A 16,064-nucleotide genomic window follows, 5' to 3' on the forward strand; every position below is an offset into this window, starting at 1 on the left:
AAACATTCCAGATATTAAATATGATTATAAAGTCACATGTGAATAGACATACAATGTTTAAATGAGATCTTTCTATCCCCTACCTGAGTCATAGCGAAAGTAAAGTTTTTTTGTGTGTTTGTGCGTGTGTGTAATTTTGTGTAATTTATTTATTTAATTATTATCTGTTTACTTTGTCAATACTCTATATTGTTCTCTTTTAATTGTTAAATTCAACTTTCAATGTGTTGATGGATTGAATGTTAATTGTTTTTACTTGAAAATTTAATTAATTAAAGAAAGAAAGAAAGAAAGAAAGAAAGATAGAAAGAAAGAAAAGTCTTGACAGCTCTGCTCCGAAAACATTTCCTATTATGTAGGCTATGCCTATGAAAGACAACCGAGCCAATCAGAGTAAATATGTGGCGGTGCGACACGTGTAGCCCATAGGTGGAACAGCCTTAAAAAACAGAAGACGACAGATAGACTCAAAACATCGTCTTTGGACTTTACAATTACATGCTTTAAAAATATGCCTTCAATTAAAACGGACCGTGAAACTCAGGAAGAACACTGTAAGTTATTTCTGATACTTCATAGCCCAAGGGATAGAGGAGAGCGGGGCACAACCGTTAGGTTGACTTTCCGTTTATGACTTTCTCAGTTTGTGTAAATCTAGGGTTCAGAGAATTTCTTTGTTCTACGTTAATTTCATACATGGCTGGTACAAATATGTGGCTTTGTATATACAGTGTATAGCCTACTTCTTTCTTTATTTACCCCGAAAGAAGGAAAAATCTTGGTAAAATCAGATCTAATCATAATATATATATATATATATATATATATATATATATATATATATATATATATATATATATATATATATATATATAGGCCTATATATATATTATGATTAGATCTGATTTGTATATATATATATATATATATATATATATATATATATATATATATATATATATATATATATATATATATACAAATAAATCAGATCTAATACATATATATATATGACAAACTAAAATATTTTGTTAATAGGTTGTTTGCACATGACGTCATTGCTGCACGCGAAATGCGGCCGGAGGGCAAGCAGTGATTTCTCTATTTCCTATCACAAATTCTAAATTCATGTTTTGAGTCATTTATGGTTGCTCAACTCTATCAAACCGAGCTATCACAATGAGCTTTTATCGTTTAGGTAACTTGTATCGTTTATGTTGTCACCTTTTATAGCGTTTTGCGTCTGCTGAGACTGAAATGAATATGGATATACCTGCTTACCTTTTTTGTTTTTGACTTGGTTAAATATTCACATTCTTCATGGCATCTTTTGCAAGGAAGAGGATATATTTTATCCCATTGAATGGATCATTTGGTGTTTTTACTTCAGTTTTGTAGAATTCTGTTTACAATGTTGATCTCTACTGAAAACAGTGTAGCCTACACTGCTTCAGCTTTATGGTAGAAAATTTCCAAATAAATAAATGTGTTTAACAAGCTGACAGAAGTCGATTTCTTTGTTGGAAGGGTGTAAATATAACTGTAGTTTTAATGTTGTCTTGGTAAATATTCACTTTCCCATGGGCACGGAGGAGAATGGGGCAGTGGACAGACACCGTTTTTTACAGTCTATGACAAGACACCGACACACTGTATTTTTTGTTTTATTTTTTGTATTTTTTTGTATTTATTTCAACAAATGACAACCTAAATCACACCTAAGTTCGTTCACAAGCCGAGTGAGTTAATAATTAAACCAACATTTTCAAAAACACACAGCTATGTGAAAGGAGTGATAGGGAGTGGGTTCAATCAGTGACATTATTTCATAATAGTAGTGACTAAAATTTTCTAGGCCGATATGGCTAACTGTACTCTCGTTCCGGCGTATATTACGCTTGCACAAGGAGCTTGCCTTGCAACCATGGAGACATTTGTGAGAGACGCTGCGTAAAAGCTATAATTGCACTGCTGCACCCATGGTACGGCAGCAAAGTTCCTTGATTATTACGTCGGAATGAGAATATAGTAGGCTACCTAGCCATATTGGCCTAGAAAATGATCGCAACTTTTCATTTTCCGTCAGTTTTAGTACACGATGTAACTACAGAAGAGTCAAGTTTTAATAGTTTTAAACTCTTTTTTGAGCGAGATGCTAACGGTCTAATCAGATTCAAATGAACTATGCTAAGCTATGCTAAAAGTGCACCGCCAGACCCGGAGATCAGCTGAATGGATTTGAAAATGGTAAAACTCAACTGTTTAACTCTAGGGGAGCTGGAAAATGAGTTCCTTTAATTTCAGGGTTCATGCAAACTTTTAAGAGTGAAATTCAAGCACTTTTCAAGGACTTTTTAAAGTACACTTTTTCCAGCACGTATAAGCTCTAAATATTATTCAATTTTAATATTATTTTTAATGTGATGATTCGTAAAACTAAAAGGTTAAAGATGAAGGAAAACGTTCAATGCAAACAAAACTTTTTTTTTTTTTTTTAAATGAAGGACATGGCGGCAGAGGAGCATTTATCCTATTTTTTTTACCCTGGAGCATATATCAGTGGCGGCTGGTGCAAAAAATTATTGATGCTGTTCTCTCCCATAAAATGCTTCCTAGGCTCCGTACATTTTAAAGATACCACTCAGCAGATTATTGCTAAGTGATTTTTTTTTTAAGTGAACTCGAAAAAAGCTATAAAATTTTACATATTGTTATGAAAAAAAGCCCAAAAATATCATTTTCAATTTGTATATGAAATATAGACTATATTTTCCCAAATACATTTTACTCTAAGACAGAGAGAAAATCAAAGCCATAAATCTAAATGTAGTTTTGTTCCAAAATTGTTCTAAAAATAAATAAGCTTTCAGTAAGAATTGTACACAAACATTTCCAATAGATGAAATTCATCTCCCATTAATTTCTAATGTGGTCATTTTTGATATCGAACAATACAAAAGCCTATTTTTTTCAGGACCATTTAACCTTTTTAAATAATGTCCATAATTTGTGTGCGTGAAACAATTAAATCAAAACGTAAATTTGTTTGGCCAAAAATGACTGAAGAACCAGAGGGTTAAGCATCAGATTAGTTGTGATTGTTGTGTTACATTGGTACAGTAAATTACTTTCACTTTACAGCGTTAATTTTAAGTATACTATACAGTAGTATTTCTGCTGACTCTTTATTTTTATTTAACAAATGTGTAGCTATATAATTATTGCACCAGTGGAAAATACATTAATTTGTTCATAACCAAAGTATATTTTGTAATATTGCTTTTATAGTTCACAGGGAAAGATCTCGTTTACTGAAGTTCTTTATTGGGCTGTATCTACTGGCAATGGTGTGTTTTCTGGTAAGTTCATGAAACAATGTTTTGCTAACACTTTATAATAAGGTTTCATTTGTTAACATTAGTTAGGCTATAGCTGCTGTTAAAGCACTGTAAACCTTTTTCTGTGTTGCTCCAACGGCTATTGTAGCACTTTACTATTTGCTTGTTATAAATAATGCATATAGTTTGCACTGTAGCCTATATATAGCTTACATAATCCTTGTCACTTGCACTGAGCTGATCTCCATTTACTCTCCATTGTTGTGCAGCCATTCAAGTGCAGCGCACTGGTCTTCTGTGATCTATGGCTCCTTCATGAGAGAAGGATACAAACAAATGGCATGAAATGTTGGAAGTGTATTTAACAATACTTTGTGTTATCGTCAGGATGTAGCATAGCATGTATAATAAAGTTTTGTCACTCTTGTTTTCTCATGTTTACATATCGGAGACATAAATCATACCTTGTCACTAATGAAATTAATCAATCATGTTCAGTTTAATTTTTTTTAAAAAGGCAAGCAATTCATATGTTTTTTCACACTGCACTTAACCCAGAACCGTGGGTAAAGTAACGTTCCAAGCATTGTATATAAATAGAAAATTCAGTGTTGGAGAGAAAAAAACAACAAATGCTGACAGAAAATGCCACAACTTTGCAGAAAATACTGTTTAATTCTTTTATAGTATAAAATGTCCATTCAGGATAAACTTGATAGTGAAGTTGGCTATATGTATAATGAGGATGTGCCGGAGCATTTATGTAAACAACATACTGTGTGCTTTCTCATTAAATCAGTGACACTGACACTGCAAATAAGGACGTTAACCCAGGGTTTAGTAATGTACAGTGTGAAATTCTTCGTATGAATACTCAGGATTAATTGTTAACCCCAGGTAAATGATGATCAGTGTGAACTGTGAATCAAGATAACGTCTCGGTTACGTGTGTAACCCTTGTTCCCTGAAGGAGGGAACGGAGACGTACGTCAGTAGTGACCGACGAATTGGGATATCGCTTAGAGAGCCCTATCATCTTCGTGTAAACTAAAACAAGCCAATGGAATTGGCGTGCGATATTTGAATAATGCGCACCGCCCCCGACAGGTGTATATAAATTGGAAGCAGATGCAATCGCACTCTGTTTTTCGCTGAGGAGACAACTGGTGTCCGTGCTACAGCGAGGGTACAGAAACTGTGGCGACGGGACGTACGTCTCCGTTCCCTCCTTCAGGGAACGAGGGTTACACACGTGACCGAGACATTCCCTTTCAGTCGGTCACGTTCGGCGTACGTTAGTAGTGACCGACGAATTGGGATCCCAACTAAAGCGCCACAGTTACGAAACCCCTTCCAGTGCCCAGCGCAAGCTCAGCCGCCCATAGCACCGGCTGGCGGTGAAGGGGGCGAGCTTACACCGAGAGAGTCTACTGCTGTCTAACCAATACCCACTAAGTAAACTAGACACACTGGGGAAGCGAACTCGTAAGGGACGCTGCGGAGACCACTACCTACCCAATGGGGGAGGAGTTTACGTGGGAAATACACATATGGACTGGCCCGGGGGGCAGTACGCATATGGAGTCCCTGGGATGGCTCCACCTGGTAGGGGGAGACTCATCTGACAGGTGACAGCAGAGCTGGCTCTGCTAAGGGAAAGACACGGACTCGGCCCGTAGGGAGTTTTAAACCGTGGAAAATTACACATATGGGACCGCTCACGTAGAGGGGTCACGACATATGGGCCCCAGCCAACAGACAGCGTCAGCGACGGATGTAGGCCTGGCATCAGACACTCCGCAATGTCCGAGCCGAAGGGGGAGGCGGAGGAACTCGACAGGGTTCGCCAAGCGGGGAACACGACTGGAGTGAAAGTATGCACGTATCCGGCCAGTGGCGGGAATGGCATTGCAAGCCGACACTTAGAGTGGGTACAACACGTCTACCGACTAGTGGATGCGAGTACACGTGAGGATACCGGCTCTACACGTAGGCTATAAAACCTAGCGAACGTGTTTGGTGTCGCCCAGCCCGCAGCTCTACAGATATCTGTCAGCGAGGCGCCATGAGCCAGCGCCCAGGAAGAGGCCACCCCTCTGGTGGAGTGGGCTCTCAACCCGAGCGGGCAAGGCACGCCCTGGGATTCGTACGCCAAGGCGATGGCATCCACTATCCAGTGGGCCATCCTCTGCTTGGAGACAGCCTTTCCCTTCTGCTGGCCTCCGTAACAGATGAAGAGCTGATCTGAGGTCCTGAAGCTTCGCGTTTTATCCACGTAAACGCGCAGAGCGCGGACGGGACAGAGCAAAGCTAGGGCTGGGTCTGCCTCCTCCGAGGGCAGCGCTTGCAGGTTCACTACCTGATCTCTGAAGGGAGTGGTAGGAACCTTGGGCACGTATCCAGGCCGGGGTCTCAGGATGACGTGAGAATCACCGGGCCCGAATTCTAGGCACGTTTCGTCGACCGAAAATGCATGCAGATCCCCTACCCTCTTCAGGGAAGCCAATGCAACCAGAAGAACCGTCTTAAGAGACATTAGTTTCAGGTCGACTGATTGCAAAGGTTCAAAGGGATGACCCCGGAGAGCTGTGAGAACCAGGGTCAGATCCCAAGAGGGTACGGAGGAAGGGCGAGGAGGATTCAGTCTCCTGGCCCCCCTCAGGAATCTGACGATCAGATCGTGTTTCCCCAGGGACTTACCCTCAACTGCATGGTGATGTGCGGCAATAGCGGCAACATACACCTTGAGAGTGGAGGGAGACAGCCTTCGCTCCAACCCATCTTGCAGAAAGGAAAGCACGGATCCGACCGAACATGATCAGGGGTCCTCTCGGCGAGAGGCGCACCATTCGACGAACAGGTTCCACTTCAACGCATAGAGACTCCTAGTGGAAGGAGCTCTAGCGGAAGTGATGGTGTCTACGACCGCTTGCGGGAGATCACTCAGAACCTCCGCATCACGTCCAGGGGCCACACGTGGAGGTTCCATAGATCGGGACGCGGGTGCCACAGGGTGCCCCGTCTCTGAGTCAGGGGGTCCTTCCTCAGAGGAATCGGCCAGGGAGGGGCTGTCTCGAGGAGAATGAGGTCTGAGAACCAGGTCCGAGTGGGCCAGTACGGAGCCACTAACAGAACCTGCTCCCCGTCCTCCCTGACCTTGCACAGGAGTTGTGCGAGAAGACTCACTGGGGAAAACGCATATTTGCGCAGACCCGGGGGCCAGCTGTGTGCCAGGGCATCCGTGCCGAGCGTGCCGCCGGTCAGGGAGTAAAACCATTGGCAGTGGGCAGTTTCCAGGGAGGCAAACAGGTCTACCTGGGCCTCGCCGAAATGCTGCCACATCAGCTGGACCGCCTGGGGGTGGAGCCGCCACTCGCCCGCAAGTGGATGCTGCCGTGACAGCTCGTCGGCTGTACGGTTGAGCACACCTGAGACACGAGTGGCCCGAAGGGACCTCAGATCCTTCTGACTCCACAACAAGAGATGGCGGGCGAGTTGCGACATGCGACGGAAGCGTAGACCACCTTGACGGTTGGTGTACGCAACGGCCGCAGTGCTGTGTGAGCGGACTAGAACGTGCTTGCCTGACAACCGCTTCTTGAAGCGGGCCAGCGCAAGACGTACCGCTAGCAACTCGAGGCAATTGGTATGCCAATGCAGCTGAGGCCCCGTCCAAAGACCTGTCACTGCATGCCCGTTGTACGTGGCCCCCCATCCCGTGGCAGAGGCATCTGTGGAGACCACAGCGTGCCTGGACACTCGTTCGAGGGGTACTCCGGCCCACAGGAACGAAGGGTCCAACCACCGGACAAGGGTGCGACGGCAGCTCGGTGTCACGGGGACACAGAGCGTGCCGCACTGCCACGCCCATCTCGGGACCCGGCCGCGGAGCCAGTGTTGAAGCGGTCTCACATGAAGCAATCCGAGCGGCGTTACCGCGGCTGCAGATGCCATATGCCCCAGGAACCTCTGAAAAACCTTCAGTGGAGCCGCTGTCCTGCACTTGAGCGAGCTCAGGCAGTTCAACACCAACTGCGACCGAGTCTAGCTCGAGACCGAGACAAGAGATCCTCTACCCGGGGGCGAGTTTGCTCTTGTCCCAGTTGACCTGAAGACCCAACCGGCTGGGAGCTACAACCATGTCGGGTAGGACTTTGTACTGACATGCCTGACCCTCGAACGCAGACCGACCTAGGAAGGGTCTGTGTCGAGGCAGAATCGAGACATGAAAGTACGCGTCCTTCAGGTCTATTGCTGCAAACCAATCCTGGGGACGGTCTAGGATTGGCCGTAGCCCACCACCCTTTTTCGGTACAATGAAGTAGGGGCTGTAGAACCCCAACTTCATATCGGCTGGAGGGACCGGCTTGATTGTATCCTTCGCCAGGAGGACAGCAATCTCCACCCGGAGAACAGGTGCACTGTCCAACGACACCGGAGTGAAGTGGACAGCCCTGAAGACCGGGGGACGCCGGGCGAACTGAATCGCATAGCCGAGTCTGATAGTACGAATGAACCAACTGGACAGGCTGGGGAGCGTGATCCACGCTTCCAGACACTGAGCCAGCGGGACCAAAGGCACCACAGACGCACCGGGGGTGGGGCAGCAAGGCAGAGAGGGACCCGACTCGGACGGCTTGGGGGCGGCCCGGAGTGGGGTCGGACTCTGCGAGGCAGCAGTGTGCATGGGAGACAGCGCACGGGATGCGGTCTGCGCCATCACACTGCCGCCTGCTGGCGAATGGGGAGGGAGCTGCCAGCGGCGAGGCGGGGCCTGGCACACTGGCAGACACACCTTGTTGTGACCTGGAGTTTGAGGAAACTGCTCTTTTTGTGAAAAAGTGGGTACCGCTGGACTCCGGAGAGCCAGCGGCGGAGGACAGACAAACACAAATTCCCCCCGGCCCTCCTCCGGGGGTGGGAGAGATGGTGGAAAACTCTCCCGAAGAGCAAGATCCTTCCCCTCCAGGTTGCCCGTCTCAGTGCCGTGTTTTGCTCTTGCATTTACCACCGGGCTTAGCGGAGATGGGCTGGGCACCACGCCCGCGACCGACACCCTGCTGTCTGGCTGGTGTAGGCTGCTGCTTTGCCGTCTTAGCAGGGGCGGAGGACGATGCAGGCGGGCGCCCTCGGCGACGAGCGGGCTGAGGCTGAGCCACGGGCGGCTGGGTGGAGGCAGCAGCGGACCGCCGTGGCATGACGTGACTGATAGCCTCAGCCTGCTTCTGTGCGGCGGAGAACTGATGGGCGAAGCTCTCCACCGCGTCGCCGAATAGGCCGACCGGGGACACGGGGGAATTTAGGAACCTTTGCTTATCGGCATCCCGCATGTTCACCAAGGTCAGCCAGAGATGGCGTTGCTGGACTACCAAGGTAGACATCGCATGACCAACAGCGCGTGTTGTCACCTTCGTCGCCCGGAGGGCGAGGTCGGTGGCAGCGCGCAGCTCCCCCAGCAGCTATTGGTCAGGACCTTCCTGGGGCATTTCTGACAGTGCTTTTGCCTGGTAGACCTGCAAAAGCGCCATTGAATGCAGGGCAGAGGCAGCCTGTCCACAGGAACTGTAAGCTTTCTCAGTCAGACCGGCTGAGAATTTACAGGCCCGGGACGGGAGACGCGGCTCATCACGCCAGCCAGCGGCCGTTGGACACAGTTGCATTGCAACAGACCGCTCGACTGGCGGGATCCTCGCGTATCCCCTGGCTGCCCCGCCGTCCAGGGAGGTGAAGGCGGACGTGGGGCCAGGCCTCGAACGAACACTATACGGTGTTTGCCAAGACCTGGTCACCTCGTCATGCACTTCCAGGAAGAAAGGCATTGGGGCGGGACGCTGGGTTTGGCCAGCGCGACCCCCCCCCCAAGTACCAATCATCCAACCGAGATGGGCCGGGACAGGGTGGAGGGTTCCACTCGAGCCCGACACACAAGGCGGCCCGGGAGAGCACAGCCATCAACTCAGGATCCGACTCGGACCACGCTACCGTCCCGGAGGGCGGCAGCGCGTCTGGGTCTTCCCCCGAGGACTCTGGCTCACCTTCCGATGCTGTGATCGACATCCGATCCGCTGCCGGCGCACCAAAGGTAACGGCTGGACAGTCCGAAGAGGGCCCAGCGGAAACCAACGGCGGCAAGATGGGCTGCGGTGCTGCTGAGGCGGCAGGGGCCCGAGGAGCATTTCCGCTCGGCGGGGAAGCTCTGACCGTTATCCTCAGGTCGCCCTTTCTATACAGTGCCGTACCGTCATTCCGGTTCCCGGGGCCGGAAAAAACGGTCGAACGCGGCATAGGAGAGGGGACCCCCGCTTCCTGAGACTTCAGGAAGGAGAGCCTCGACCTCAGCACCGCGACGGCCCAAATCGCTACCTCACACACACTCTTTGTGTTGCTGTGAAAACAGCAGTTTAGAGCTTATAGCTCAGTTCCTCGGACACTCGCGACCTCGCTGAACGTGCCCTCTTCACCAGCACCGAAAGCTCGCTGCAGATCCTCTTCTGAGGCAGTGTTTTAGAACAAAAACAACGAAGAAAGGAGTCTTCTAAACAGGACACCAGTGAATGGCTCCGAAGCGAAAGACAGAGTGCGATATGCATCTGCTTCCTATTTATATACACCTGTCGGGGGCGGTGCGCATTATGCAAATATCGCACGGCAATTCCATTGGCTTGTTTTAGTTTACACGAAGATGATAGGGCTCTCTAAGCGATATCCCAATTCGTCGGTCACTACTGACGTACGTCGAACGTGACCGACTGAAAGGGAACCCAGGATTCTGTTTACCTGGGGTTAACAATTCCCCACGGTAAACTATTTGAAGTATGAAAAGCCCTCATGTTTGTTTTTCATTCTAAAAGAGAAGTTCATACATTTTTAAAAACGATTTACTGCATTGTAAAATCAAACAGAAAAACTTGAATGTATAACCATAAAAGTTGCATAAGAGAAACAAGCTCTAAAATTAAAATTACCATTTACTGCATTGCAAAAGCAACATTATAAATTCACAATATAAATGAAAAGTTCATACCTCCATGGACAACAGCCTTTTTGATGTGAATTTTTTGACGTGGTCGGTTTAAGAACACCGGGCAGTGGAAATTGTTGCAGCATGTTTTGCATCGCTGTAAATGAAGTAAAGCTGAGCGTCTCCGAATCCTAATATGCCTCTAAAAATCCACATAAACATTGGTCAGTATTGTAAAATGTAACCAATGGAATAAAATACAGTTGCCACAACAAAGTAAAACCACAAACCATGAATATGTAACCAAACAGCGTGAAACAAGTCTGAAGTTGTTAAATATCAAAAGATGCAATAAAGTGACTTCATAGCAAAGCCCATTTACAAAAATGTTAATGTCATGTTAACTGTTACCGATCGATTAAATACACAACAAATAAACTTGATTGATTAAAAACAAAACACAAAGAAACTTTTCCTGATGTTGTCTTCTTCTGCCATGATTGTTTGTTTGTCACTAACTCCACCCACATCCGAGTGAGACGGTTACTCCGCCCACTTCCAGTATGGCGGTATAATTCCATTAATGCCACGTTCCAGGCAACCCGTAACCCGTGTTTTTCCAACCTTATACCCGTGAAAGTGAATCTTTCAAATCAGCGGTTCTGAGTGATAAAGTCTTGTTTCAGCAGTTTGGCAGTTTGACATGTGATCCGAATCATGATTCAACACAAAAGATTCATAACACTCCGAAGCTTCATGAAGCGGTGTTTTGAAAGTCGTTATATCATTTTTTGGCTCACCAAAATTATTCTCGTCGCTTTATAATATTAATATTGAACCACTGTACTCACATGAACTGATTTAAATATGTCTTTAGTACATTAATGGATCTTGAGAGAGGAAATGTCATTGCTGGCTATGCAGACCTCACTGAGCCATTGGATTTCAACAAAAATATCTTAATTTGTGTTCTGAAGATGAATGAAGGTCTTACGGGTGTGGAATGACATGAGGAGTAATAAATTACATTATTTTCATTTTTGGGTGAACTAACCCCTTTGAGTTCAAAATAAGTACAGTGCACAGTATAAATGAGTACACCTGACCACATCTGAACATGTTATATATAAAAAAAAAAAAAACTAAAGGTGTCTTAGATATAAAGATTAATTGTATACTATAATACTGTATCTTAACTTTAACTGCAACTTTCCAATGGGTTAAAGTGCTGAAACCCTTTTATACTGTATTTAATGGAAAATATATTAACCTGACAATATATTAAACTGGTCAAATGACCAGAGACCATTATTCTGCTTTGCGTAACTGAGGAAGAACTGATGACGACATCCTTTGTATGCTTTATTATTATTTTTGAAGTAGAAATCCATTTTGATATTTCAAAACACCTATAGTTACAATTGCTGAAAGAACTATTGTTAAAAATAGAAGAAAGATTTCAGACTTGACTTGGAGTTTATGGATTTGTGAACATGTCTCGCTCTCTTCTCCACAAAATGAGTAACAGAGATACTGAATTTATGATCCATATTGTTCCCATAGCGTCAATGTTATGACGCAGTGTAGGGTTCCCTCGTAAGGGAACGTCTAGGGTTATGTATATAAACCCGGTTCCCCGAGAAGGGAAAAAAGACACTGGGTCTCATTGTCATGCTTCAGGCATGTCTGTGCATCTCCTTCAGATTATGAAGCTGATGCTGTCTAATGCAGGCATCCTTTTATACATACAGGCGCTCCATGTGGCATCATGCAAAAAGATGGTTCTTTAAAGGTTATTTACACATAGCAACAATTCTATATAGGACTGTATCGTCCGGAAGAAGAATTCAATTTGCAGCGTAATACACAGTTTATTAGGGAAAAAGATCAAAGAGTAACAAAATAGCAGCAGACTGGATAATGTCCATAGTCAATGATGGCCTCAGGTAGAAAGACAATAACTTATAACTTCTTGTTCCATAACCAGAGACTGCTGGGGGCCCACCACCGTAGGGAGGACCCCGTTGAACTGGGAGGGTCGGTGGGGACCGCTGTGCCCTGAAGCACACGAGGTGGCAGGATTGGCAAAACGGCCCCCTGAGGGCACCGAAGAAGGGTTCATTTTATGACTTTAATACAGGACCCTCTTCGGAGGGGGCTGCCTTTGGATGTCCTGAGCCACTGGCGTCAGGACGCCTTCGAAGCCTTCCTCGCGATAATGAAAGTCCGCAGATGTGTCTTACCCTTGGAAGGCTTCAATTGTGTCGCCCGTCCCAGTCCCCAAGATCTCTGTTTTTGCTGCGCTCTATGCGCAGATGAGGAGCTGGTAGATGGCCGAGGCTGCTCCCGCTCAGCAGTCTCGGCGGGGAGAGAGCGGAGAGGGAGGAACCGTTGAAAGGCTGCCGACTATTTTTTGGCTTCCTGGAACCTCTGAGTCACCGAAGAGGCCCAGGGGAGACAATGGCGAGTCTAAGAGCACACTTTTATCTCTTTCGCGGATATCAGAAAGATTTGACCATAAGTGCCTCTCCGTGGCTACCAGGGCTGCCATAGAATGTCCAATAGTTTTTGCCGTCTCCTTGGTGGCATGGAGAGATAGATTGGTGGCTTTGGGTAACTCCTGAATAATTTCAAAACTCGCCTCACCGCTCTCATCAATTTCCCCCAGCAGGTCGGCCTGATAGGCTTGCAGGATCGACATAGTATGTAAACATGCGGCAGCCTGACCTGCTGAGGCATATGCTTTGCCCACCAGTGTTGATGTTGTTCGTAATGGTCTGGTGGGCAGCGTCTGGGATTTAAGGGACGATGCTGACTCGGGCGAGAGATAGCTCGCAAGTGTCTCTTCAACCAGAGGCATCGTCCCATAACCATACTGTTTCAACCCTACTATGTTGGAATATATAGATGTTTTGTGGGTTGTACACTTTGAATTGAGCCGGCTTCTGTCACGATCTCCACACCTCGGTGAAGAAACCGCAGCGTGTACTTCCGCAACCAAGGAAGAGACACTGGGTCTGGCGGGTGAGGGCCGAGATAGGGCTGGGCGCATCTCTAACCCCTCCACCAGATCCATTTGTGAACCCCAGGAATGAAGCCGATGCTGTGCCTCGGCAGCAGCGGGACCCGATCCCTGGGGAACACTAGCCACGGCGCCTTCTTTCTCTTCGTCGAAGAACGCCTGCCGTGAACGGAGTGTACGGAGCGTAAGTTTCTCACAATAGACTCAGAAAGCTCTCTCGAGAGCTGCCTGGGCATGCTCCACTCCCAAGCAAGCAACACACATCTTGTGTGTATCCCTGCCCGTGATGAAGCGAGGGCAGGGAGGAACACACTTGACAAACTGTTGCTTGATTGTCACCATAATACGTGTCTTTTTTTGCTAATAATAATAATAATAATATATATATATATATATATATATATATATATAATGTGCTTGGTGAAATATTTTTGCTCTCAGACAAAGAGATATTTTGTTTTTGCTGTATATGTAATGGACAGACAACACCAAATAAGACACATGATAACACAGAGCACTGCTGAAGACACAGAAGATGGCGTTCTTTGTTCTCAGGAGTGCTTTATAGTTTCCTGGTCCATGACGTCATCCACTCTGATGTCCCGTCACACTATTGGTTCGATTTCACAAGTGCTTCAAGACATAATCATGTAGAGGCGTTCCCAAAGCGGCAACGCAGCGTAGATGTTCCCATGAAAGGGAACTAGGAACGGCAAAAAAAAAAAAAAAAAAAAAAAAACATGAAAACAAAACGCATTAACACGATCTGGCACGTAACAAAAAACACAAAGCTAACATGTGAGATTAATAATGAGTTAACAGGGTAACAAGAGGGCGAGGCAACAATAGACAGTTGAACACATGGCGCAAACAACATAACACCACACGCCGAAGCACGTGACTGGACAAACAAGACAGACATGCATTCCGGACGAAGTTAAATCAAACCACCACCCATTCTGAAATGGAAAACCCTAATTTGGTACTGTTTAGAACCATTTCTCTTATAGAACTGCCATCTGTCTATCAATTGGTGAGTACCATGTTTACTTCAGTCATGCCTGATGGCGTTCCCATAGCATCTACGTTATGACGCAGGGTCTCGTTCCCTTATCAGGAAACCGGGGTTATATACATAACCCTAGACTTTTTTAGTTTAGTAGTCAACAAGCATGATTCGTACAAAGACAAAACGTTTGATTAATAACAGTCTTTTCTGTGTTTGTAGGTTTTATGGTCTTATACAGGTAATGAATTGAAGAAACACCCTCCACCCAGCTTTTTGTATGAGCACCTTGCAGGATTCTATACAAACTCCACTTCTCCTTCAGTACTCAGTTCAGAAGAGTCAAGCTCATTTTACTCTGAATTAGGAATCAATTTAGATGACTACTCCAGGTTACAGCAGGCTGTTTACTGGGCTGGGCCTAACAGAAAAATAACAAATATGTCCATGACTACTAGTCCAGACCACACCAAATTCATCATTCAGGACCTGAAAGAGAGCTATCAAATTGGTGAGGAGCTTTATGTTATTGTGCACGCGAAGGATTTTGACAACAAATCCAAGTGTTATGGAGGGGACTTTTTTCAAGCCAAGCTATTCTGGTCTAAAACTAAGGTCAGTTATTGACCACATTAGATTAAAGGTGCACTATGTAATATTTTCTGCCGCTAGAGGTCGCTAGAGGCCTATTCAAAACAAAGGCGTAGCTTGATGACAGGAAGTTTAAGCGCGGAATCTTGGGATATATGGTATTCATCTCATCAGTCGGTGGAAAAGAATTGGGATAGGACTCGGGAACAACATGGATGTGATTATTAATGTTATTGTAGTATGAAGCAGAGCAGGACCGAGTATTGTGGGAGCTGAACGAGGCCGCTGGAGCGATTGCGCAACACACGCCGCAAGCAGCGGAACTTTTATTATGATACAGTCGCCAGCGCCGCTTCCGCTTTTCTGGTCATGAATATGAGGTAATGCAGCTGTTTATCATATTAGATACATTTGAGTCTGTTGAAAATTATGTTATAACCTTACTCTGTGTGTTCGCTCGGTGGCTGCGGTGAGGCACTTGTTTGAGACACACTGCGGTAAGCTAGATCTATTTTAGAATATCATATTAAATGCTGGATGGCTTGTGTTGATAAATGGCAGGCAATTAATTTTAAAACATATTGTATGATGGAGAAAATGCTGTACTTTACTGTTACTAAAAATAAAGCTGCATCTGATTATGCTATGTTAGCTACTTCACAAAATAGTGTTTTTCTCTGAGGCATGGTAAAGCATGGTACTGGCAAAAAAAAAATCAAGAAAATTAGATTTAAACAATAAGACTAAACGTGTTGAGCTATTAATTTTCTGTCTATGAATATATCAAAACAGTTGTTCCTTTGTCTATTAAAACATGTGATATATATAAAGCATCTTTGGTGTTTCCATGGTTTCTACAAAATAAAACCAGAAACCAAGGGTAACGCGGGTATGACACAGTTGACAGGCGACTCCTCACACGTCATGGAGCCTTGGTTAAAATTGCAATTTTCTCATGATTTACAAATAGTTGAAAAAAATTTGGGATATTTTAAGAACTCAAGTGAACAAAATATATAACACTGGCCTAGTGGTTTTTGTATATTTTACTGCAAAATTCTTACATATTGCACCTTTAATTAAAACTGCTTGTTATACTATCTCCCTGGGTCAGAGAGAGTTGTACTGAGAATGTTCTTCTGTCAC

At 45.3% G+C, this 16,064-nt stretch overlaps 1 protein-coding gene across 4 annotated transcripts in view; it reads left to right on the top strand.

The window, feature by feature from the left end:
- Positions 1 to 409: 409 nt before the first annotated feature.
- LOC137005401 (NXPE family member 3-like) overlaps positions 410 to 16,064 on the top strand; it is a 37,695-nt gene continuing 22,040 nt past the window's right edge. For 3 of the 4 annotated variants that reach the window (XR_010892242.1, XM_067366264.1, XM_067366266.1), the window contains exons 1-3: positions 410 to 554; positions 3,289 to 3,359; positions 14,550 to 14,942. Coding sequence is in view for 3 of the 4 variants with exons in the window: in XM_067366264.1 (XP_067222365.1) it covers positions 512 to 554; positions 3,289 to 3,359; positions 14,550 to 14,942 (507 nt within the window). In the remaining variant the exon portion in view is untranslated. Of the gene's footprint in view, positions 555 to 1,556; positions 2,248 to 3,288; positions 3,360 to 14,549; positions 14,943 to 16,064 lie in introns of those variants that run through there. The other variant, XM_067366265.1, reaches the window with a different exon arrangement.

This window comes from Chanodichthys erythropterus, chromosome 17, assembly GCF_024489055.1.
Source record: "Chanodichthys erythropterus isolate Z2021 chromosome 17, ASM2448905v1, whole genome shotgun sequence".
NCBI classification, from domain to species: Eukaryota; Metazoa; Chordata; class Actinopteri; order Cypriniformes; family Xenocyprididae; genus Chanodichthys; species Chanodichthys erythropterus.